The sequence below is a fragment of the Apteryx rowi genome, unplaced genomic scaffold (assembly GCF_003343035.1).
Source record: "Apteryx rowi isolate R43461 unplaced genomic scaffold, aptRow1 scaffold_639, whole genome shotgun sequence".
Taxonomy (NCBI): domain Eukaryota; kingdom Metazoa; phylum Chordata; class Aves; order Apterygiformes; family Apterygidae; genus Apteryx; species Apteryx rowi.
The window spans coordinates 123,766-147,702 of NW_020450915.1; the positions used below are offsets into that span (position 1 = coordinate 123,766).

The window sequence follows — 23,937 nt, forward strand, 5'->3', positions numbered from 1 at the left end:
CCCACTTTTGAATCCCCCTATTAAGAATGTGAAATCATGCCTTGAAATCAGAAGAAAGAAAAAAAAAAGACTAAAAAAGTGTTAATGACTGGGATTTTCAAGGAGATCTATCAAGGAGATTTTAAATCAAGGACATTTTAAAGGAGATTTGCAGCTAACAACTTTTTGAAAATATTGGCTTCAAAGATGTGTTCAAAACCTGCCTGCAGAATGAATCCACAATAGTGTTCATAAGCTGTAGTCACTAAGGGACTTTGGGCATGAACAGGCTTGAATGCAGAACTGTTGCAATACTGCTGAACACAGGTGTACGCCTGATGCCACTGACTGGCTTCAGGAAGTCAGTACACTGACAGCCTTGCTTGGTACCTTTTGCAGATCTTGAAAGTTACAGATCATTTTTGCATGGTGCAAATATGGGTTTGCGATTTTTTAATGCTAAATTTACTAATATTTTAGAGTTATATATATATTTGTGTAAAAGAGGAGGCAATGGGAAAAAGAAAGAAGTCAAAATGGCTCCAGATATTTCAAATTTTGCTGCCTGGGATAACAAGAGGGAAACCTGTATGTTTCACGATTTGGTACCATCATCCTAGAGGGCTCTTGAATATACCTACTACTACCTGATGTATTTGGTAGCCAGTTTCTTTGGCTTTTGGGGTAAACTAAATCTGTCCGTTTTGATTTGGCAACCTGCCTTAGAATGTCTGTGTTTACAGTTTCACTGATGGTCCACCTTTGCATAATTACGGCTAACCTGCTAGGCATGAACTAATTGGATGTTGCTATTTCTCCATTTAAGCAAAGGGTTTTTCAGTATTCACTGTTATTATGCAAAATCTGTTTCCTGTAAGATGATTGCATATCAGAGTGACTGGTATCTTAAAAATGCAATAACCAGGACGGAAAGATGGTGTGTAGCAGATAAGATTGCATTTTACATATCACATTTGATTGGTGAGTTCTTAAAAATAAGATTTGTTAGTTCAGCCTCAAGAAGGTTAAAGGCAGGCTCATTTTTGAGGAAAGAAAATACAAAATTAAAGGTAAAATCACTAAGAGAACTAATAATTAACCAAGTGGCAAAACTGAAGATGAATTTTTTTTTTTGCTGCCTTTAAAGTATCCTTCATTTTGTATCCCTTTATAACTGGGACTCTTTAATTCTCTTCATCAGGCAGGTGCACTGCTCTCCAAGAGTCATTGAAATTACAGAAGTAATTTTATTCTTGTATATTCTGATTTTATGTATTATGTGAAAAAGCAACAAACCAAGCACATATTGGGCTTAATATCATTATCAGGGAAGAACTGCATTCTTCATCCTGAAGAACTGTATTGCTTTCTCATTTTATCGCATCACCCAGCCCAGCATTTTAGACTTCTGGTGGCCTCTAGTGGTTCTGTGAAACTTTCTCCCATCTTGTCTTTAATTTGACCTGAGAAAAAAATGACTAGACCAGCACATTTGCCCTGATCCTGCCAAAGCATATCCCATGCTTGGATGAACACAGTGCAGTCCAACCACTCTTGGTCTTCGTTACTAATTCAGTACAAAATCTGTGTGTGTTTTTGGATTGAGGAGTGAATCCTGAGGAACACTTGGAAGGCTCCTAGAATTCCTAGTTTTAGTCACATAAGAAATAAATGCTGGAAAAACATATCAGGATGCTGTAACAGGCATGCAACAAAGAGGACAAAAATTCAATGTGGTTTTCCTGAGAAGTTCCCCAAAACCCAATCAAGATAGAGAAAAGGCTTACTTTTTTTTCCCCTCATGTATTATAGGATACCAATAGAGATTTTTTTCAGTTACAAATATATTTTTTTCAAATAAAAGGTTACTATTTCACAATGACATTTTTCAGTCATCGTTGTTTGCACAGTAGAAAGCATCTCTCATATTCTATGTGAATTATGTTAACACTATCAAGAAAGACTTGAACTCTTCTCAAGCAAGGAAAGATCAAATTATTCTTGAACGTGACACAGTTTTTCAGGAGCAATTGATGATCTCCTTAGGCTATATTTGCTTCCAGGTAGCATAGAGAAATGACCAAATTTCCGTTACTGAATGGGCTTAGCTGCTCTCCAGCATATGTTTGGGGTGCCAAAATTTCCCTTTTTAGCCCCATTGGATAAGATTCTGGCTATTTTTTGAGAAGCCAAGAGGAAGCATTAAATCTGGCTCTGTCCTGCAGGATGGGAACTGTACATCATGAGTAGGGCTCAGAAATAAAAATTTACTTGTGTAAGTCGGATACCCTTGAGCACAGTGAGGGATTTTTTAAACCACGGTGCCTACATAATAAGAAAAAAGCCCGTTGGGGGGCAGGAGTCCTTTGCGAAGGCCCCCAAATGCCCTTTGAGAAAACCTCTTCTCAGGTATTAGCAATTGTTCCCAATTTTTATTTCGAGCTATGGCGCTTGCTCCACAACCCCGGCAAAAGCCCGCGGTCCCGTGAGGCAAGGCTTTGGACCAAACCAAGCAAAAATCACCCAGAGAGTCGCCCCCAAACTAAGCTCCCTTCTCCCAGCTGAATTGCTTCACTGGGATGGCTCCTCCTCCCGGCGCCGCCGCCATGTCGCGGAGGGGGGCGGAGAGGGAGGCGTGACGCGCGCGTCGCGTGACGTTGCGTCATGGCGGGCTCAGCCCGGCCCCTCGAGTCGGTGCAGGCGGGGAGGTGCTGCGGCACCGGCTGCCGCTTCTCGGCTCCTTCCTGCCTCTTCCCCGGCGCCGCCGGCAGCGCCCAGGCCTCGTCGCGGCGCGGTGAGGGCGGGTGGCGGCGGGCCGGGCGGGGCGTTGCGTTGCGCGGGAGGGAGGGAGGTTGGCGGCGGCGGTTGGCGGCCAGCGGGGGGGCTCCAGCGGCAACCGCGGCCCCGCTCTCCCACGGAGGAGAAGGTGCCCGGTCCTCCTCGCCAGGCCCCGGCTTCGTGAGCCCGCCTCGGCGCTGCCCAGGTTGAAATCCTTCATCGCAAGGAAGGATAAGCCCGTGGTGAAGAACCAGAAGGAGAAAACATCAGAATGATTTCTTTTTTTCCCCCCCCCTTTTTTTTTTTTTGCCTGCATCACGCTCCTTTGTCTGAAGCGGGTTCAGCAGGGGCTGCACTCCAGTGAGAAGTAGCACCGGGTTTGCAGGAGTAGGGTAGCGCAGTCTTGCTGGCGGGCAGGCCGCTTGACTGGCAGTGCCACGAAGCCCTCTTCGTGAGATGTGTTTTGCTGTTGCACTCTGGGGAGCCCCAGAGTGCCCATGTGGTTGTGGCGAGCCGGCTGGGGGTGCTTGTGCTGGGCCGTCACGGCACGATGCCGGCCCAGAGGGGGCTTTCGGGCACGCGTTGACTGCTGTGTGCTCGCTGGCCTGCGGCAGGTGGTGTCCAACCTGTGAAATAACTCAGCTGGCAATGTTTGTGGCCTGCTTTCCCGTCTTGCTCTTGTCTCCTGTCACGCTGCTGCGGCAGTATCCAACTGGCCACCGGAAAACCCAGAGGGGGCTTTTGGGCCTGAAATTTGGTCCACGTGGTTACGGGCAGTAGGAGGTGTGCTGTAGAAATGCTACCATGTGTGCCAGAGCCATCCGAACAAAAATAAAACTGCCCCCCCCCCCAAAAAAAAAAGAGTTAACCCTCATGCATCATTACCTTGAAAGCTGTTGCTGGATATGTCTGTGCAGCCATGATCTCAGCAGGAAAAACTACATAGTATTTCCAGGTCTTTACTTTCAAGCTCTTAAGAGAAAAGGTTGTCACCCTTGTTTCCAAATCTCCTAGTTTCCAAGCCTGTTGGTAGGGAGTTGTAAGAGGATGTGCTCGATCAGTTGGTTGTGCTTGCCCCATACATGGTAATGGTCACTACCAGATCTGGGAAGGGCCAGTTCCCAGGCTACATAACTAAGAAACAGCCTGCCCAGAGGCAGAGTTTCTTCCTAATCCCCGTGCTTAGTTATCGCTAAGGTAATTTAGCAATAAAAAGATCTTTGCTGACTGAAGACCTTAATAGTGCAAATACTATACTCTTAAAATCCTATTTGACTCTTCAACTTGATGTCTTGATTAAATGTTGCATTAATTCAGAGCTTACAGTATGACTTTTAAAAATAAATAAATAAATTGTATTACCTTCTGGGTCGTTTCCACTAACTTATACATCACAGTTTTTTCAAATGTGCTTCTGGGTATTGAGTCTTGAGTTAGGTATAACGGTAGCTGATTTCATAAGTATTTTCAGTTAACATAGAAATAATGCAGCTTAAGTAACTATGTATAAATGTTCAGAGATCCCCTGTCTTCTCTTCCAAATAAGCAGCAATCAAGCAGATGCAAGTTAAACACCTTGCAGTTGCTAATATAAAATGAAATTTTAGGTTTACTAAATCCAAGTGTGGCAAATACAAGAATTAAATCTTGGGATTCCTCAGTGGGGTAATTAATATGCCTCTCCATATTCTGAAATTGTCAGTTGAAGGTTTGTGAGTTCTTGTCTTTTGGCTCCTGTGCGTTTGAATTGTCGCAGTGCTGTGTTGATCTGTAGGTTTCTGAATGTTCAAAATGACTATTAGGTAACATTGCTTTTTGCATTTTGCAATTCTTCTGTTGAAGAATGGGGGGGAGGTACAATCTGTGAAATTGCTTCCTGGATAACCATATTCTTTCTTTTTGTAATCCTTCTAGTGCAAACAAATACATTGCATCATGGCGACAGATTCTATGGAAATTGATGATGCTTTATATAGGTAAGAATACCGGATTTACGTGTGCTCTTGACTTTTCAGTGATGTATACATTTACATGCAGTAGCATTAAAGCCAAAACTTGAAAACAGTATCTGCTGCCTGTTAGGTAAAGGTGCAAGCGCTTGTGCTGCTGCGTCCACCGCTTTTGAAAGGGAAAAAAACAAAATGTCCAGCATGTGAAACTGAATTCATTTCCCCCAAAGTTTCTGAAACTGTAGTTAACTGTGAGAACTGGTTGAGTTGCAGATGTAAGCAATCTTCCTGTGAAACTATTTATTGGTATTTTGACAGGTTTTTTTTGACAATTAGCATTGGCCAGTAAAAAGCCCAATTGTATACTACAGAGTTGAATAAAGTTTGAAAAGTATCAATAATGCATGCTTTTTTGAAAAGCAGGACTGATGCTTCTTTCTTTCTGACTTCAGCCTGTTTCTGCTTTGACAATTTTGTCAAAGCAGAGAGAGTAGATATTCTTCTCCTCACTTGCTCCTAATGTTCTCTCGCTACCTTCTTCTTTCTTCCCCCTCCTTTCTACATTGTGTAATTTATCTCCTCCATTGTCTTTCATTTATTCCTCAATCTTTGCCATACTTCTCTGTTCTCATGAACTTCATCATCATTTCTGTTATCCTCTGACACAGTTGATAATCAGATAAACAATTGTAGTAGCTTCAGACTAATGTGAAAGATCTGGATAAGAGAACAACCTGCAGATGAGTTGCATCTATTTTGGCCAAGATTGTGGAGAGCTCTCTTGAGATTCTGCTAAGAAATTGCACTGGGCTGGTTGATGGTAGATAAACTTGAAGGGACCAGATCCACACAAGCTGTGCAAGTCCTTGAATTTTTTCCTGATTCTTCCAGTAGGGTTGTAAATGCCTCTTTTGGGATGGGCGGAAAGCTTAAATTCTGTGGATCTATGTGGTCCTTTTAAGGGTGTGATCCTCATAAGTTTTCTTTGCCCTTTGAATGCTAATGTCCCCAGAAACCTGGCTGTTTGTCTTCATTTTCCTGGGAATTTCTTCAGTCACTTCTCCGTAACAGTAATTGAGATGTGCAGGTTGTAAGAGGAGAGCAGACCTCACTTTACCCACAGAAGCTAATCCTCTCGCTTTATGTTTATATAGCCTGTGACAAATAAATGTAACGGTTAGTTTCAATAGCTTAATCCATTTATTATCTTAATATTTGATGGTAATAATAAATATTGTTTGATGTAAATGTATTTCCTAAAGTGCTATATAGTGCAGCTCTATGCATGTTATGTCCTCAATTACTTGTTGAATGGAGGGCTGCTAAATATAAATGTGCATGTGTCACTAGTGATACAAATTCATCATCAGAACTTGGTATTGCTGATTAGAAACTGACTGGGATGGGGGAAGGAAAGCATAGCAACTTATAACTGAGAATATGTTAACTTTCTTGAAATCACTGGGAATTCTTGACTTACATTCTTATGTTCTTGACTTTTATTTGTATCTTGTTCTGATTTGACTTTATGTGGGATGTAGTCGCCAGAGATATGTTCTTGGAGACACAGCAATGCAGAAGATGGCTCAGTCCCACGTGTTCCTGAGTGGTATGGGTGGTCTTGGTGTGGAGATTGGTAAGTTTAGGTAACATTTACTTAAGCAGACCCAAATGTATATAAACATACTGCCCCAGCATACTTCTAAAGCTTACTTTAGACATAATAAATATGTCTTCAGTACCTGAATGAATATATATGTTTATGTTGGCTATATGTACCATAGCAGATGCAGGGAAACACAGTAAGATCCTGAACTTTCTCTAATAAGCTTTTTAATAGAAAAATGTTTTAAATGTTACTTGCAAATGTGCTGCCATAGACCAAATCACTTTACTCAAAATCTTGAATCTTGGGTGAAAGTCGAGGCTGGATAATCCAAATGATTCCTTTAGGCTTCAGTATCGATGAACCTAATAGAGACACATATAGGCTGAATTATTGCCATATAGGAAATGGGGGCGGGTAGGGTGAATAGATGCAATTTGGTCCAAGATGCAAAATTGTTCTGGTATTGGGGACCCCTTAACTGTTGCCTCTGCTCTTTGAGAACAAGACTTGTCTTGGCCAGTTCTTACCTGGGGTATTACCTCTTCTGTTGGCTTAACGGGACTGGGTGCCAGATGTGTTTCTGTAATCACACTCATAGGATGAACAGCTGATGAATGACAACTGTAGGGAGCCTTTTGAACCTTGCTCATACTCTTCTGCTCTCAGTGATGCTATAGAATGCTTGAACCACATTTAGAAGAAAACAAACCCTTCAGCTGTGAAGTTCTTAGGAATGGCATGTTGTTATTGTCCACCTATAAATGATAAGTTACATAGCTTTGCCGGAATTCTGCAACAGTCTCTCTTTCTCTCTCTCTCTCTCTCTCTCTCTCTCTCTTTTTTTTTTTTCTTTCTTCCAGCCAAAAATATAATACTAGCTGGGGTAAAGGTATGTAAAACAGTTTTGTTGTGTGGGAATTCTTGGGAGGGGTGGAGCGTGGGATAGAAAGTTAGACCATTTTTAGCTAGCTGAACTTCTTAATGTTCTGTAAATGTCTTTCTGTAGAGGAACTGCAAAAGATTTGAGGACTTGATAATGAAAATGTTAATAATCTAGATCATCTAGAGGTACAGTTTGATTCTCATGCTAGTGTGAATCTGATTTTTCATATCTTTTGGGATGCTGAGTAGAAGCATTCTGAGATACCTCACGTAATATTTTAGCCAACTGGTGATCAGACATTGAATGTTTTTGTTCAAATTCTGGTAAACTGAGTGGTATAAATTTAAAAGCCAAACTATTCAAAATGTATGTCCTATTATTTCACCCAGCAGACTCTGTTTATGGCTGGATATTTTAATCCAATAACTGCTTTTGTCCTTCTGGGATCAATTTTATTAGTTATATGCCTTTTAAACCTTTTTTTCGATTAAAAAGCTTGTTTGAATTTTTGGGAGTCCTTTCAGTTACAGCTTGAAGTTGCCCTATGATTGTAGTGTAACAAAAGTCATCCTAGGTTTTTAAATGCTCACATCACTGCAACCTGGGAGGAAATGCTTAATGAAATGCATCTTTCAGATATGTCCTTATCTCTCAAACATTAAGAGCTTTCTTGGCAAAGAAATTGGTGAAGTTAGTGCTTACCCATGGTACAACTAGACCTGCTGCAACTCTAGTCCTCCAGCATTTTATGTGGGGCTTAATACATCCTTTTGGATACTGTGACTGTGTACGCTTCTTCCAGTGAATGCTTTTGCCTAACTTTCTTAGGCTCTTACAGTTCATGACACCAAGCAGTGTACGAAATGGGATTTAGGGATCAACTTCTTCATCCGTGAAGATGATATTACCAGTCAAAAGAACAGGTTGGTGAAATCTCTGGGGGGAAGGAGGGCTGAACTTGACTAGGAGTAACAGTTTGATCAGTGGCAAAAACTAACAGTTCACTGTCCACAAACTGTTAACACACATCAGATGCTCGTTAAACCCTGCCTTTGGAGGTACTGGCTTTGAGTACGGTGCCCAGGTAGGTATCATGGGAAGTCTAGGTTGGGACAGGAGCCCTGTCCAAGTCATGCATCTCGTGTCTTGTGGTTAGTAGATTATAAACAGCAAATGCTCTCATGTAAATGTAGTAAGGAGGGAAGGGGGTGTATTTCTTTCTTTGGCTTCCTCAGCCAGCTGCACAAGGCTAGAAAACAGCTGTGACACCAGACCATCGGTGAATCCAGCTGTGTGTTGGACAGAGCCGTTTTCCTCTGACCCACTAGGAATGAAAATGTGACTAAATGAGCTGAAGTCGTCATCACCGAGAGACTTCCTAAGGGACTCTTGTAGGTCATGTGTGGCATGGAATTGTCTTGAAAATATAATTTATAAATGGATAAAAGTTTGAAAGTTACCTTTCTTTCAGGGCTGAGGCCACTCTTCATCATATTGCAGAACTCAATCCATATGTCCATGTCGCAGCATCAACTATGCCACTGGATGAAACCACAGATCTGTCTTTCCTAAAGCAATACCAGGTATGTAACTCTACTTAAAGGAGCTGTGCAGAGTACTTTCCTTGGAATGAAAAAAACCTTTTTTTTAATAATTTAAGTCAAGAAAATGAAAACAGATGTAAATATTTTGAGATGATGGCTAGAAAGCTGATAGTTCTTGTCCTTGAACAAGTGAAATTATCTTGTTTGGTTTTTGTTTTTTAAGGCCAAAGCTATGATTTTATGTTCCTGGCGCTGACATTTGTTATGGCAATAAATAACTGAAGGAGGTTGCCATGCAGTTTTTGTGGTTGTTGTTTTATTTCCAAGATAACACAGTAACTTTTTTTTACGGTCCCACTGCATGGATGTTCAGTGTGTATTTTGTGCTTTGTATTCTAGAGAGCAGGAATGCAGGCTATATAATTAAGTGTCATGTATGTCTGTGTATATGAGTCTAATGAAATGTAAGCAACTCTGTGGTGGAATGAGGAGCTATTCCATTGTTCAGTCAGCCATCTCTGGTGTGTGTGCATGGCTCAGCACAAGCTGGGAACTTTTACTGTGTGGCCATTGGTTATTTTACCTAAGCTAACCAAGTTTCTGAATGTCCTGGCTGTAATAAGCCATGTGTAACAAAATAAGACACAGCGCTTATGCTTTGTAACCAAAAACTATCCCAAACTTTGAAGGAATGCTTGCAAAAAATAGTAGTGTGTCTGCAACTTAACAAACAGCAATGCTTGAAATTTGTGCAGACTTCTTGATACATGCTAGATCAGTATCAGGTGGGCATATCTTGCTGACATTATCCTTAAAGCTAAAGAGCTATGATTGCTGAGATTACCCATAACTGATTTTTTAAGTATTCTATATAGGTTTTGAAATTCATAGCTCCAGTTAAAAAAAAATARGTGAGAATTTGCTGTTCCTGCTCTTGATCATCTTGCTTACAAAATTAGTGGAGCAGTAACCTGTGCGTTCTAATCTGTAATGGGAAAACTGGCTCAAGACTGCTTTTTCTGTTACCTGTGAGGAAAGGAAACTTAAGGATTCAGGGCATCCAAGTAACTGGCTGTTGCTACTACTTTTTCCATGGCCTGAAGATGTTGATTGCTTTCAGTGTCTTAACCTATCTGTGTTCTTGTTGACAGTGTGTCATTTTGACTGAAGTAAGCCTGTTGCTGCAGAAGAAGATTAATGACTTTTGTCATGCTCAGCAGCCACCTATTAAGGTAATACAAAAATGAAACACATGATTAATCTATAAAGTGAGCTTTTTGGACCTCCCTCATGTTCTATACAGAAATGGAGAAAACAGCTTGTGGAGTATATAGTCTTATACAGATATCCCTTTGATGGAGCAGTGTGGGTTTTGGGAGCGTACTGCTTTCAGTGACACTGTTTTCTGCCCTGTTTCTGAATTCTGTGCATGTGTCTGATGCTATCTGGGTACGTACCTTTTTTTTTTCCTTCCCCCACAATTAACCCATGGCTACTACTTTTGTTCTGAGAGAACATGCTGAGACCAAATTTAACAGTGGTAAAAATCACAGGACTGCATATTGCTGCAACTCATATTTTGAGTGGTCCTGAATGAAACACTAATGCAGGTTCAAAGTATCTCATTAATGCTCAGCCATTTAGTCAGTGGCCTGGGTGCATGTGGCAAGTTAGCACCAGAGTGGAACTTGTACTTTGTAACACTGGACAAAGTTGAATGTGAGAGGTCACTCCTTTGGCTTCTGCTGTGTCAAGAATACTGATGCTTATTACTTCCTCTTACAGTTCATCAGTGCAGATGTCTATGGAATATGTTCACGTTTGTTTTGTGACTTTGGTGATGAATTTGAAGTGCTGGATACAACAGGAGAGGAGCCAAAGGAAATCTTCATTTCAAACATCACACAAGTAAGGGATAGAAGTTGTTGAGCTGCTATAACTTTGCATTGTTATCACTTATTATTGGCTACATAACTGAGTGTTTCACTTCAACAGCCTGCTATGCATCTGAAATAAAATCCCTTTAGTGCCTCCGCCAAAAAGCAGTCTATGGTAAGTGCTAACATCACAGAGCATAGTGATGCCTCCTGCTCRTTACTTAAAATGTAACATCATATTGTTGAGGCTCTCTTCTTTTGAGAGAGAAAGAAATAAGGAGATTTGGAGAGAAGAGGGCATAGCCTTGGTATGGGACTGGGTTAAGGCTTCTAGGGAAACCCTGAGGTAGGCATGAAAATAGCCTTTGTTATGAACACGGGCTACTGCAGGTATAGAGGAGAACTACTAGAATGATAAAGGGGTTGGAGAACCTATTTTGAGAAGAAATTTGAGAGCTTGATTGTTTTAACCTATAAAAGCAAAGACTGCAAGAAGAATATTATTGCTAATACTGCTGCTGTAAAACGTTAGAGAGGATATCTGTTCAGTCTTGTATTAGTGTTTTATAAAATGGAAACAACTTTAGCTCCGTCTCTCAACTCTGTCTGGAGGTTCATACTAGAGGCTTACTCAACTAACAGCAAGTTGTTTATTTTATCTCCAGTCTAGACATATTAATAATCAAACTAGAAGGGATTGTATAAAAAGTTGGATTTGGTCTGAGTTAAAGCTTGTGACATAATGATTTACATGGCCTGTTCTTTGGTSTCTCCAAAAGAGAATGGAAGACTCGATTGTTCTCATTAACTGCATAAACCATACATAGCTGTGTTTCATGGCTTGTGCTGATTGCCTGCCAAGGCAAGGAAAAAAAATTTTTTTTTTCCTTCTGATTCATAACCTGATATTTGGGATTAGTTTTTGAGAATCTAGGATCCTGGTGATGTCCTTGTCTTCCTTGTTCTCCTCTTGTAGTTTATTTCTCTCTGGAGAGCAGTGAATATTGTGTGAGCCCTCTGAATTAAGCATCTCTTAGGTTTATGATAACATAGCCTTTAGAGGGGTGACATCAATCAAAGTAACTTTTTCTAATCCTGAAGGTTCTACCTGCTAAATTGAAATGAAAAATAATTAAATCAAATTCTCTGCAAAAAAAAACCTGGCAGTCATTGCTGTCAAACAACTAAGAGTGATGTATATAACTGTGCAGCAAAAAACATGTGACCCTGTTGTCTTGCTGAAGCTTGTATTGATACCAAAGATGGATGATTCTCTGATTCTTTACAGCACTTGCAGCCTTTAAAGATAAGCTTGCTGATATATTGGTTTTAATGGACTATCAATCATATATAGGAAGATCTGTATTTCTAATTCAAATTTGCTTTTAAATCTTTAATTAAGTTTTATACTACTTGCTAGAAATATTTCTAGTACTGGAAGTCCAGGAAGAGGTGTCCCTACAGGCCAGGCTTGCTTGCAAATCCACTATCTTTCTTATGGCACGAGTTGCACCACAAGGTCTTCCTAAAGAAGCCATTCCTCATACTGCAGAGGGATCTTTGTGTGCTTGGAAGGTTGGGCATGGCATCCTGTAACATGATGTGATGTTGTCTGAGACTCCTCCAAGCATAGGCTTGTTTGCCACATCCCTTGATGTTGTGGCTTTCCTATATTTAAGGATGTCCAACTTCATAAGCTTCATAAGTTTGTGGTGTCCTCTTTTTAAAGATCAGATTGGAAGGAGGCGTGGAATAATAAGGACCATTCACGAGACTTCTGTTAATGTCTATGAAAATTACTTCATATGTATAGTCTATTTTGGGGTTGGAAAAGGGCCAATTTGCTACTACTACTACTAAGGAACAAACAATCTGACTAGTTAGAACCAACAGCAATCCAGTTTACTAACATGCTAAGAACTGTGAAAGGTAAAAATGAGTAAGTTTGTATTAGGAAAGCACTGTACAACTGAAAATAATTGAAGTGAAAAAATGTTATGGTAGGTAACTCCCTAGCTAGGGCAGAACCTTGGTAGTAAAAGTGTTAGCGGCTGTAGTTTCAGCAAGTAAAGGTGTGTGTCTAGGATAAAGCCCAGCTCCTTCACACAAGACTCTCTCCTTGCTAACTTTCCCATTTTTGCTTTCAGTCAAATCCTGGTATTGTCACTTGCCTTGAAAATCATCCACACAGGCTTGAAACAGGACAGTTTTTAACCTTCCGGGAAGTTAATGGAATGTCATGTTTAAATGGATCCACCCACCAAATAACAGGTAAACTGTTGCTAACTTTTTTGTATATGTATTTATTTTTTAGCCTTTTTAACTCACTGCAGTGATAGTTACTGCAAACAGAAAAGTATTGCTTTGTGTAAATCCACAGTGAATTTGCACACAGAAAATTTCCTTCTGGTGTGGAGGTCATCCTAGTGTTATCTTAATTCCATTTCCATCTAGTAAAGCTTTTTCAACTTCATTTGCTGCTTAGCAAGCAAGTATGAAGAGCTGGAAACTAGCTGGCAACCTTCATGGTTACTATCTTCAGTTTGCTGACCAAATTATTTTGTTGTTCGGAAGCCCCTATTTTGTTGTTTGGGATTTGCTTTTCAGACCCCCCTCTCTTTTTTTGTTTTAATTACTTTGCAGTCTAAGATAAAAACAGGACCCTTTAAATATGTGGCTGAGTCTGCTTTTTCTGAACTATTTTGTTTTGTTTTACTAGTGCTGATGCCATGTTCCGTTCCTTTCTCTTAATCAAAGCCCAGCATTTGGTCTCAGTTTTCAGGTTCTGGGATTTAACAAACAAAACATTTGTTTTTGTGTCCTGTTCCTTTAACTGAATGGTGCTCCTGGTGATATGGGAGGAAGAATTTGACTTAAATGGTCTAATTACCCTACAGAGCTGCTTTATCCTTTGTATTTCTAGTCACTGGGCTAAAATCTTATTCTGGGCAATACCCTGGGTGCTGCTGTGTGCAGTCTGAGGAAAACCAGTGGTGATTGCATGTTTATTACAGAGCTGTGGTCATCAGAATTCTTGTTAAATCTGCTGCCCCTTTAAAAAGCTTATTTCATAACAGATCATGTGAAACTAATGCAGTAGCCCAGAACCTGGCAGGGAGAGACAATCCTGTTAAAGTTAGGAGGATCAACTGTGCGTGTGATTTCAAAGAAAGGCTGCACACTAGAAAGTTACAATATAAAAAGCGTTGACAAAAACCTCACTTTTTCAGAAATGGAATTGTAGTATGCACTGAAACTTTTAATTATCTGTCACTGTCACAGTGCTTATTCTCTTCTCTCTTTAGTGGTGTCACCTTATTCCTTCAGCATTGGTGATACTACAGATATGGAGCCTTACTTACATGGAGGCATAGCTGTCCAAGTGAAGACACCCAAGATGTTTTACTTCGTAAGTGTTTGTTGGGCAAAACCAGGAGTGAAACTTGGCTAAGGAATGGAAGCAGAGTTCAGCTGTGATTTATGTATCCATGGTTTGGGTTTATACTGACTGTTTAGGAAAAAAATAGTGATGCTGATTAATAAAAGGCTTAGAATATGGAATACTTCAATTTCAAAGTTACCCAGTAGTGTAGAGATCAATATTTTATGGGCAACCTGTGCCTGTACGCTGGGGGCGTTCCATAAAGGCCCAAGAATTTGTGATTTCTTGGCAGCCTCTGTGAAGAAGAGTCAGTTGGATGATTTTGTATGAGAGGAGTTGCAAACTACATTGTGTAGCATGCCCTTTTTTGCCCACATAAAGTAGATCCTGGCTGCTCTAGGATGTCCTGCTAAAGACCTGGGAGCGAGGATCAGCCCCTTCTACTATAAGAACACGCTGCCCAGCCCATGGGCTGTATCTTGTGTCTGCAAAGCGGAGTCTGCCTGTTCTTGTGCAGTTGGGAAGTTTTGCAAGCCCACAAGCAAGTGCATGTAAAATCTCTGGTAGCTGACCTCAGAGCAGTTACAGACATAGGTCTTGTCACTAGGATATGACACGTGTGTGACGCTTGTTCCAGGGAGAGTTTTACTTATTGAAGAGAGAAGTTAAAACAATTAAACCAGGAGGCAAAGAAGGAAGTAAGATGCAGCTCTCTGATGCTGCCTATGTAAACAAGACTCAAAGACTTTAGATTCCTTGTAATTTCAAGATATTTCTGAAATCATCTTCCCCCCCAAGAAGCTACACAGCCCCTCACTTTGGAGAGCACGGAAGAAGTCCCTGTGCTCATAAATGAGAGAAGTCTCACAGTAAAGCCCTCCTCAGCAAAGAGCATTTGCACTTTGAAACTCAACAGATCCTCTACGTAAACTATTTCCCAATGAAAGGTGTTACATCCACTGCTACTGTCACTAGCCTGTATGTTATTCAGGGTAGCAATGCTATCATATTTAAGAGCAAGACCAGTGAGACTACCAACCTCCTCCATTGCAGGCATGCTCACAGCAACTTTTGTCTTCAGTAACCTCCTCTTGCGGTCTGGAGAAGATGGTTTTGGGGGCAGTAAGGTGTGCCTTCAACTCTCTCACCAGGCAGTAAACAGCCTATTACTACTTTTCCCTCTGCTTTTCAGGTACTGGCTGCCTCCTTCAGAGATGGTCTAGTTGGCATATATTAAACCATGAGCCGTTGTTCTGAGTTGAAATTGAGAACTACACTTATCTTAGACCTGAGACCATGATATCTTAGACTGATAGGCCTGAAAGTTGGTCTACTTTTTCCTGCTGTACTAGTTACTCTAGTAGGAAATTTTACCTACAAAATTTGCAGTAGCTTACTATTTTAAGCATCTTTTATGACATTAATAATGGAGAGAGTAATAGAAATGAAAAGCTAGCAGGAAAGGATGTTTGATTCTCAGTCTCTTCAGGATGAGTGTTGTTTTGTCACGTAGCAGTGACTGCTGTGTTCTTAAGTGAATGTGCTATTATTCTGAACTCTTTTTTTTTTTTTTTTTTCCCCCCCCCAGGAACGGTTAGAGAAGCAGCTAACAAATCCATTATGCCTTGTTGCAGATTTTAGCAAGCCTGAGGTAATTAGTGTGTGGGGACTTGGGTGTGAGTGTTTAATGTTATAACTACATAGAATGTAATCTGCAGCTTTGTTTGTATGTATAAAAATATGCATCTGTAACTCTTTATTCTGTAATAGCTACATGTGAGTTTAAAGTACAAAGTAAGAGTGGGGTATTAGTTTGTGTGGTCACACAGAACATGCATCTGAGTTGCAATCCCAGTGGAAGCTTGTTACCCATGAGTTGCACTGAGAATATCGCAGGTGCTAAGCTCAGTCACCTCTCTGTAAATGTGCTTTGGTATTGAGGTTTGTCAAAATGCAATGCATTCTAATATCTAATTAAAAAAGGTTACAGCGTTTTCCAGTTTCAGCACAAACTTCTTTTAGGGACACCTTAGCTGGACTTAGAGTGGGTGCTGAGGGTGTGCAGAAGGTGTTACATTGCTACTGTGTAACATTTTATAATCTCAGTTTGTAAAATCACTAGTGGAAGGTATTTCAAATTCACTTTTTAATGCTACGTAGATACAAACTTTATTGGAGCTGTGCAGTTAAGGAACAAGAACCCCAGATGGTAGCAATAGTTCAAATAAACAATTGCTTTTGTTCCCTATTGTCTTAACAGGCCCCTCTGCAGATCCACATTGCCATGCTTGCCTTGAACCACTTCCAAGAGAGCTTTGGTCGCATCCCAAACATTGGGTAATGCAGCAGTCTTGTGTTTACTAGCTGTGATAGCCTTTAATCAGGCAGATCTCTCTTTTTATTGTAGTTACTGAATAGATGTGTGACATGGTGCCTTGTCTGTCTAATAATAGATGACATAGAACTGAAAACCTAAAATCTAGATGGAAGATGTCACCTGATGCCAGTCTGGGTTTGAAACAGGGCTTTCCCAATATAGCGGTGACACCTTTTGAGCCTTGGTAGACAGAAAAAGACAATGAGACTCTTGTTCTTGACCTAACCTTAATGTTTAGAAGTATATCTTTAATGCTTGATGTTAAAGCCAATATAAATTTCTGAACTCTCCCTGCTGTTTATATCCAAGCGCTTTGTTCTTGGTTGATCATGTTTCTGGAAGGAATTTGGAATGTTTAAATGATCATTATTGTTTCCACTCTGGTGTCTAGATGCCTTCAGGATGCTGAGGAAATGCTGAAAATAGCCATGTCTATAAGTGAAACACTGGAAAACAGGGTGAGTAGTGAATAAGCAGCATTATGATGTGCTCATTTACCTGTCTAAAGGCCATGCTTCAGTTGCTGGCCCTTGCTCTGGCCTTTGTATCCATCTTTAGATGGTTTAGCTGGTTTTCTAAATGCTATATAGGGTGGTATAATACAAGCACTCACTTGCTTGGTTGGAGGGATAAATCTGTTGTTATCGTGTCTTATTTTTCAGCCTCAGGTGAATGGAGATGTAGTGAAATGGCTCTCTAGGACTGCTCAGGGATTTCTAGCTCCTCTGGCTGCAGCAGTGGGTGGTGTTGCTAGCCAGGAAGTCTTGAAAGCAGTAACAGGAAAATTTTCACCATTGCAACAATGGGTAAAGCTGTTTTTGTTTCTGTATCTTTATTTTGATGGTGATGTTATGAATGGATGGCAGAGGCTGTGTGTGAGTGCTGTATGAGCAAAACAGCCTAAGCAACTTCTTTAACAAAAAGAAGAAAATTTGAGACTGAATGTGGGGAAAAACATTGTGGTTTTGTGCATGCAGTGAAAGTGCATCCAGTTTAGATAAAGTGTTCATATATGGGATTCAGGCATTGCATTCAGTGTGCTATAAGTTAAGGCAAGCATTGGCCTGTCTCTGCATGGCTGCAAAGGTGTAATGTGTTCCAAATCCCAGCTGAAGCCACTGAGCACAACAGCAGTGCTTTCGGCATCCCAGARCTAGTGGCAAGAGTAAAGTTATATTTTAAAATTGTGCAGTCCTGTTGAGGTTGGAGTAGTAATATGCTGGTCACAATATTCTGAGCTTGTGCTTCAGATCTCKGTGAGCTTTTCCATCTGTGGTCCAGACACCTTTTCCTGTCTTCTAAAAATGTTTAATGAACTCTAAATAACTGAATGCTGTATCATCTTCCATTGGCAGTACAGACTGAGTTCTTCAAATTTCTGGATTTGGTTTTATACAGAAAATACTTGTTTTGATTTTTTTTTTAAGCTTAATTAACATGAATGTTTTTCTGAGATTCTTTTTTTTTCCCCCTCTTACAGCTATATGTAGATATGTTAGACATTGTTACACCGCTAGAAAAGACAAGCTGTGAAGAATTTCTCCCACGGTAAATATAAATACAATCTGCTGTTTTATGTACTGCTCGCATCTGATTCTCAGACAGGCTCGCTCTTTTTTTTTTTTTTTTTAACGTTAGTTCAGTGTAATCTGCTGGAGGGACAGGTTTTTGAGGTGAGAATGTGTGTCTTATTTTTTTGAGCTTTTTGAGCTTATTTTTGAGCATGGGAGGAGTAGGAGTTATAGGGGACTCAGTCTGATTCTCTCAGTTCACATCCAAGTACAGTTTGGCATCAGTGGTACTAACATGATAAATGACAACTTGCTACTCTTCTGTTTTTTGTCCCCTATGCTTGCAAAGGGGAGATAGGTATGATGCCTTGAGGGCTTGTATTGGAGACTCTCTGTGCCAGAAGCTGCATGATTTGAATGTTTTCTTGGTGAGTATCAGTGACGTTGTTAGGCTTTTGCCAATACTCTTTGCTAACACAGCTAATGCCAACTGTCCTCAAATTAGTGAGAGTAGCCCTGATTATGTGTGTCATTGCAGAGTTAATGGTCCAAAATTGTCATAGGACTTGTCTAAGCTGCGTGGAGCGCAGAGTCTCCTGCACAGTGCTTAGATTCTGGAGGTAGCTTCACAGCTGGGAATCCGGTTGGGTCTTGAAAACATCCAAGGACAGAGCTTTCATGACATCTCTGGACAACCTGTTCCAATGCCTGTTTACTTGCAMGGCAGAAAAATGTTTCTTTATGTCAAATCAGAACCTTCCCTATTTCAATTTTTGACTGTTGTCTCTTGTCCTTCTGTTGTGCACCTCCAAAGAACCTGGCTTTGTCTTTGCAATAACCTTCTCTTGGGTTTTGGGAAGCTGCTATTAGGTCCCTCCCCTCCCACAAACCTTCTCTTTTCCAGGTTAAAGAAGCCCAGCTCCCCCAGCCTCTTGTCATAGGGCAAGTGCTCCAGTCCCCTGACCATCTTAGTGGTCCTCCGCTGGGCTTGCCCAAACTTAGCAACAGCTTTTTTTGTATTTGGAGGGCCCAAAACTGGATGCTGTATTCTAGATATGGTCTAACAAGTGCTGAGTAAAGGGGAATAATCACTTCCCTTGATCTACGGTCTATGTCTCTGTTAATACTGCCCAGTGTGTCCTTCATCTTTGTTGCTGCCAGGGCATTGTCTGATGTTTAGTTTGCTGTCCGCCAGGAAACCATCTCAGCAGCACCACTGCCTGCCCAGGCTGTGCCATAGCAAAGGGTTATTCCATCCCTGCTGCAGGAATCTGTGTTTGTCCTTACTGAATTTCAGGGGGTTCCCCTTGCCTGCTTGGGTCCCTCCAAATGGCGGCCCTGCTCTCAAGCAGCTGCTCTCCCCGAGTAAGGAACTTTTTCATTGCTGAACTTGATGAGGGCACATTCAGTCTCCTCCAGGACATGGATTAAAATTATTTAACAGGATAGGTCTCAATACAAACTGCTGAGAAACTTCACTTCTAACCAGCTTGCAGGCAGAGTATGAATTATAAACCACTACCCTTTGAGTCAGCCAGTTTTTCACCCATCTTTTAGTGTACCAATCTCAACCATAACATCCCAGCTTGGATACAAGGATACTGGGGGAGTCTGTGTTGAAAGCCTTGCCAAAATCAAGGTGCATAACATAGCACTCTTTCCCCTCGTCCAAACATCTAGTAATTTTATCATAGAGGGCAATCAGCTTGACAGGTATGATTCACCATTCGTGAATCCATGTTGGCTATTCCCAGTCACTGTCTCCTCAGTCATGTGTTCAGAAACGACCAAGAGGGCTTGCTCCACGATTGTCCGAGGGACCAAAGTAAGGCTGACGAGGCAGTAGTTCCCCAAATTGTCCTTCTTGAAGATGGCTGTAACATTTGCCTTTCTCCAGTCACTGGGGGGCGTCCTTGACCTCCACAACTTTTCAAAGATGATGGAGAGCAGCCTGCAATGACATTGGCCAGCTCTCAGCACCCTTGGATGCATCCTGTCAGGGCCTATGCTTTTGTGTGTGTTGATTTCTCCAGGGGTCCCTCATTTGATTCTTCTCAGCTACTGGTAATTCTCTCCTCCTTGACCCTGCATTTAGTTCCTAACCAGCTCTCCTTTATTTGTAAATAGCAGATCCGGAAGCATCACCTCTGGTTGGTTCGTCCCGGACCTGTTTTAAGCTATCCCTAACATCCTCTAAAAACTCCTGGATTGCTTTTGTCGCTTTCACTTAGTGGTTTTCACTTACATTTCCGACTCTAAAAACGTTACTCTCTTTAGGTTGGCTGTGGAGCAATAGGCTGTGAAATGTTAAAGAACTTTGCACTTCTTGGTGTTGGTACTGGGCAAGACAAAGGACTGGTAAGTCACATGCACCTGTTGACTTCACTTTGCCCAAGAAACAGTAATGTGACAAAGAATAATTAAATGCTTAGACACTACAAAAAAGCGTTATTAAAAGCTAGAGCCTCATTTCAGATTGAGCTTTGGGTAGAGGGAAGATGGCTTCAGCATTGAATAGAGTAAGTGTGTAACTAGGAGCAGAATATGCTTGTAGCAGCCTTGGTGTCCTTGGGTTTTAATCAGCCAGCACTACTATAGTTAGAGGTTTTAGCCGCAGTGGATGGCAACAGCAGTGTTTTGTTTTGACAAGTTTCTGTATAGATTTCATGAGGAGTATTGCTCAGCACTACACTTAAGTTATAACTTCAGCTGTTGCTTTTGCCCTTTCTGACTTAGGTTACAATTACAGATCCAGACTTGATAGAGAAATCCAACCTCAACAGGCAGTTTCTTTTTCGACCTCATCATATACAGGTAGGCTTTCTTGTACMATACTTTTTCTGGGGTGTTCTGTTTTCCTGTCCTGTGCTTCCGCTGAGAATTCGACTTGTATGTACCTCTGCGCAGAGAAGGCTTTACGGCTCTAATCCAGTATCATTTTAAACAACACCTAGGCTATGTTGGCATCCCACTTCCAACTGGTATTGGTTGCATAAGCTTGGCTGGTCTGACTTTTGTCCTGGTGTCTTTGACTAGTGAAATCTCTTCCACTTGCAAATAAAGAATCAGATCAAAAATGCTGTGTTGCATAAGAAGCTGCCATGAATTAATATGCCAGAAATGCATTATTAGACCACTGAAATTCAAGGGGTGGGAAAGATGGCAGTGGCAGTGATATCCTCAATAGAAGAACTACTAATGGCACTTTACCTAAGTGTTAGCTGGATGCTGAAACCTAGATTTTCTGAAATACTGTTCTACAGCTTTGATTCCTCCAGGGCCAAGATGTCTATTATGGTGAGCTGCAGTTTAAATCCCATGTTTGTATGGGCTCTTGATATGAAATATATCGTGTCTCAATTCAGTCTTCATTAAGCAGGTAAATAGCGTGGGAAAAAAATATGTACATTCAGTAAATGGATGATGCAGAAATTCTTACCAAGTACTTGGGACAGCATCCATCTGGACAGCAATGGGAAATGGGGTTCCCCAGCCCAAAACCCATCAGCTGAATTCTCTGCCTGCTGTTTACATCTAGCAAATCTGTGAACAGATTACGTTTTGGATGGATAGATAAATGGAAAGGGAACTCTGCAAGCTTTCACAAGCTACAAGGTCTTGAGTTCCAGTGTTCTAAGTGCTGATCTCTAAATACTTGAATATAGTTTTTTAAAATGGCTAGAAATATCAGGTAGGTGAAGAACACTATTCCAATTTAGCTTTAGAAATTGGCTTTGTGTGGAATGCATTGCAGCAATGCGATTGTTCATAGGTTTGTGATGTCTATGCTGCATAGACATAGTCCCAGTAACTAATGGATTTATCATTTGACAGTCCKGAACTGCTTCCTATGGCATTTTGAAAGCATGAGAGGCAACATGTGGCACCTGTTTTAGTTACTTGATACATTTCTGCTGCACCATTTAAGCACTTTCTCCTTGTTGTATCTGACCCACTATTTTTTAATTAAAATTAAAATTAAACTAGGTTAATAAGAGAATTATTTGTGAGGGAGCTATATACTTTAAAAAATTTCCTTTATTGTTTGTTTTGCGTGCCAGCATTTCCATGATAATGAATTGTTGCCTGATCGGCAAATGAAGGCACTACTTCTGTGACCCAGACGTTAACTGCCTGAATGTTGTTTTTATACGTACATATATACATACATGTATATTTGTATATGTTTATATTTTTAGAAACCTAAAAGCTATACTGCAGCAGAAGCAACTCTGAACATCAATCCTTACTTAAAGATTGACTCATATATTAATAAAGTCTGTCCAGCCACTGAGAACACTTACAGCGATGAATTCTATACCAAGCAAGATGTGATTGTGACAGCTTTGGACAATGTTGAAGCAAGAAGATACATTGATAGGTAGGTTGCGGAAAGGAAGTGGGGATTGCTTTCGACTTTCTTATTTGAACTCCACTTTCCTATTCTTAATTTCCCTGAATTGCAAGTGCTTATGAGATCCCATAGCTGTTTTCTTGGATTTATCTTGCTCCTTAACAGGGATGCTGGCAGCAGTCTGGGGGAAGGAGTGGGTTTATATTCATGGTGGAGGCAAACTCTGCTGTTGTACTGCTGCTACTGTTCACCTGTCAGAGAGCCTCAGAGTGAGTTCCTAGAAATGAAGGGCTGTCGAAGTCTGTTTGGGGGTGGGGTGGTGAATGTTGTGATAGTCTTAAGGTTGAATTATTTATACAGAGGAGTATGTACTTAGACTTTACAAGTAGGGAAGTTTAAAGAGAATTGTTAACACTCCTAATCCAAAATAGGATTGACCCAAGTGGTGTCCTGATCTAACTAGAAATAACTCTCCTTATTTCACGTCTTCTGTTTCTGAGCCTGGTATAAGCTCTTCACTCCTCTGAAAGCACCTACGTTAATTTTTGGTTACATTCTGGTACATTGTACAAGTCAAGAATGTAGTGATTACTCTGTATCCTGATTGTCCATGTCTGTCCATGTCTATCCATGTCAGTCGTTGTGTAGCAAACCTGCGTCCCCTTATAGACTCTGGAACTATGGGAACTAAAGGACACACGGAAGTTATTGTGCCTCATCTGACGGAGTCCTATAACAGTCATGTAAGTATCTTAGGACCATCACTTACCTTCTGTAACTAATCCCACAGTACCCTCTGATTCTTTAATCTTTCATGTATTTATTTGAAATAAGTGGCCCATTTGTGTTGCAGCCTCATTTAGAAATAATTATTTCCTTGGTTTATGAGGAAAACTTCAGAGGAAGAAAAATATGAGCAGACTTGAGATAACATACCTGCTACCTAGCTGGTGACTACACCTAGGCCAGTAATTAGAAGCAACTACAGTATAAATCATGAAGCACAAACCTTGGTAACTTCTCTTTTGAATGTGTGTGTTTTGGGGAGAGAATGAGTTTGTAATAAAACTCTCACTCTTGAAATGACACCATTTATTTATTTGCTTGCTTGCTTGAATACCACTTAAGGCTAAAAAATGGTGCTCTTTTCACGGTATTCATGTGCTTGATTGTAACGAATTTGGGTGGTTGTTGTGAGTCAGAGGAGCCTATCCTATCTCATAGTTAGAAAATGGCTATTAAATAGAGTTTGGGTGGAAAAAAMCATGGTTCTGATGTGTTTTCAAAGGATTGACTTTTTTTTTTTCCTTAAAAGCTCCCTTCTAAATAAGAAGCCAGCCCCACTAGGGGATTGAAATCTGGTTTTGTGCTCATGGTTTTCTTTCTTAGACCCACTTTCTGCCAGCTCATTCCTTTCTTGGATGTTATCACCTCCGCAGGGAAGTAGGAGAAGCAGAAGCCTTAGGCGTTAGGCATTAGTCTGCCTTTTTCTCCAAGGTTGCATACCAGTTCTGTTAGAATGGAGAATAGGGTAATTAACCCTCAAACACTTGTAGTATAATCTCTCTATTTAAGCCTTTATGAGATGACTTCTTCCAGGTAGGAATGCAGTGGTTGAGGGCACCATGAAATGGAGTCGTGTGGACACAGAGCATGGGTGTTGAGCATCCATATGGTCTTGTTAGGTTCCATGA

At 40.8% G+C, this 23,937-nt stretch overlaps 1 protein-coding gene across 3 annotated transcripts in view; it reads left to right on the plus strand.

Moving 5' to 3' along the window:
* Nucleotides 1-2,668: 2,668 nt before the first annotated feature.
* Nucleotides 2,669-23,937, plus strand: part of UBA6 (ubiquitin like modifier activating enzyme 6) — a 36,051-nt gene continuing 14,782 nt past the window's right edge. For 2 of the 3 annotated variants that reach the window (XM_026084395.1, XM_026084396.1), the window contains exons 1-20: nt 2,669-2,773; nt 4,672-4,733; nt 6,248-6,342; nt 7,176-7,204; nt 8,027-8,121; nt 8,670-8,781; nt 9,894-9,974; nt 10,528-10,650; nt 12,767-12,890; nt 13,925-14,028; nt 15,590-15,652; nt 16,262-16,338; nt 16,770-16,836; nt 17,041-17,184; nt 17,859-17,926; nt 18,239-18,317; nt 20,167-20,247; nt 20,626-20,703; nt 22,089-22,270; nt 22,881-22,986. In XM_026084395.1, the coding sequence (XP_025940180.1) occupies nt 4,693-4,733; nt 6,248-6,342; nt 7,176-7,204; nt 8,027-8,121; nt 8,670-8,781; nt 9,894-9,974; nt 10,528-10,650; nt 12,767-12,890; nt 13,925-14,028; nt 15,590-15,652; nt 16,262-16,338; nt 16,770-16,836; nt 17,041-17,184; nt 17,859-17,926; nt 18,239-18,317; nt 20,167-20,247; nt 20,626-20,703; nt 22,089-22,270; nt 22,881-22,986 (1,749 nt within the window). In that variant the 5' untranslated portion in view covers nt 2,669-2,773; nt 4,672-4,692. Of the gene's footprint in view, nt 2,774-4,671; nt 4,734-6,247; nt 6,343-7,175; nt 7,205-8,026; nt 8,122-8,526; nt 8,590-8,669; nt 8,782-9,893; nt 9,975-10,527; nt 10,651-12,766; nt 12,891-13,924; nt 14,029-15,589; nt 15,653-16,261; nt 16,339-16,769; nt 16,837-17,040; nt 17,185-17,858; nt 17,927-18,238; nt 18,318-20,166; nt 20,248-20,625; nt 20,704-22,088; nt 22,271-22,880; nt 22,987-23,937 lie in introns of those variants that run through there. The other variant, XM_026084397.1, reaches the window with a different exon arrangement.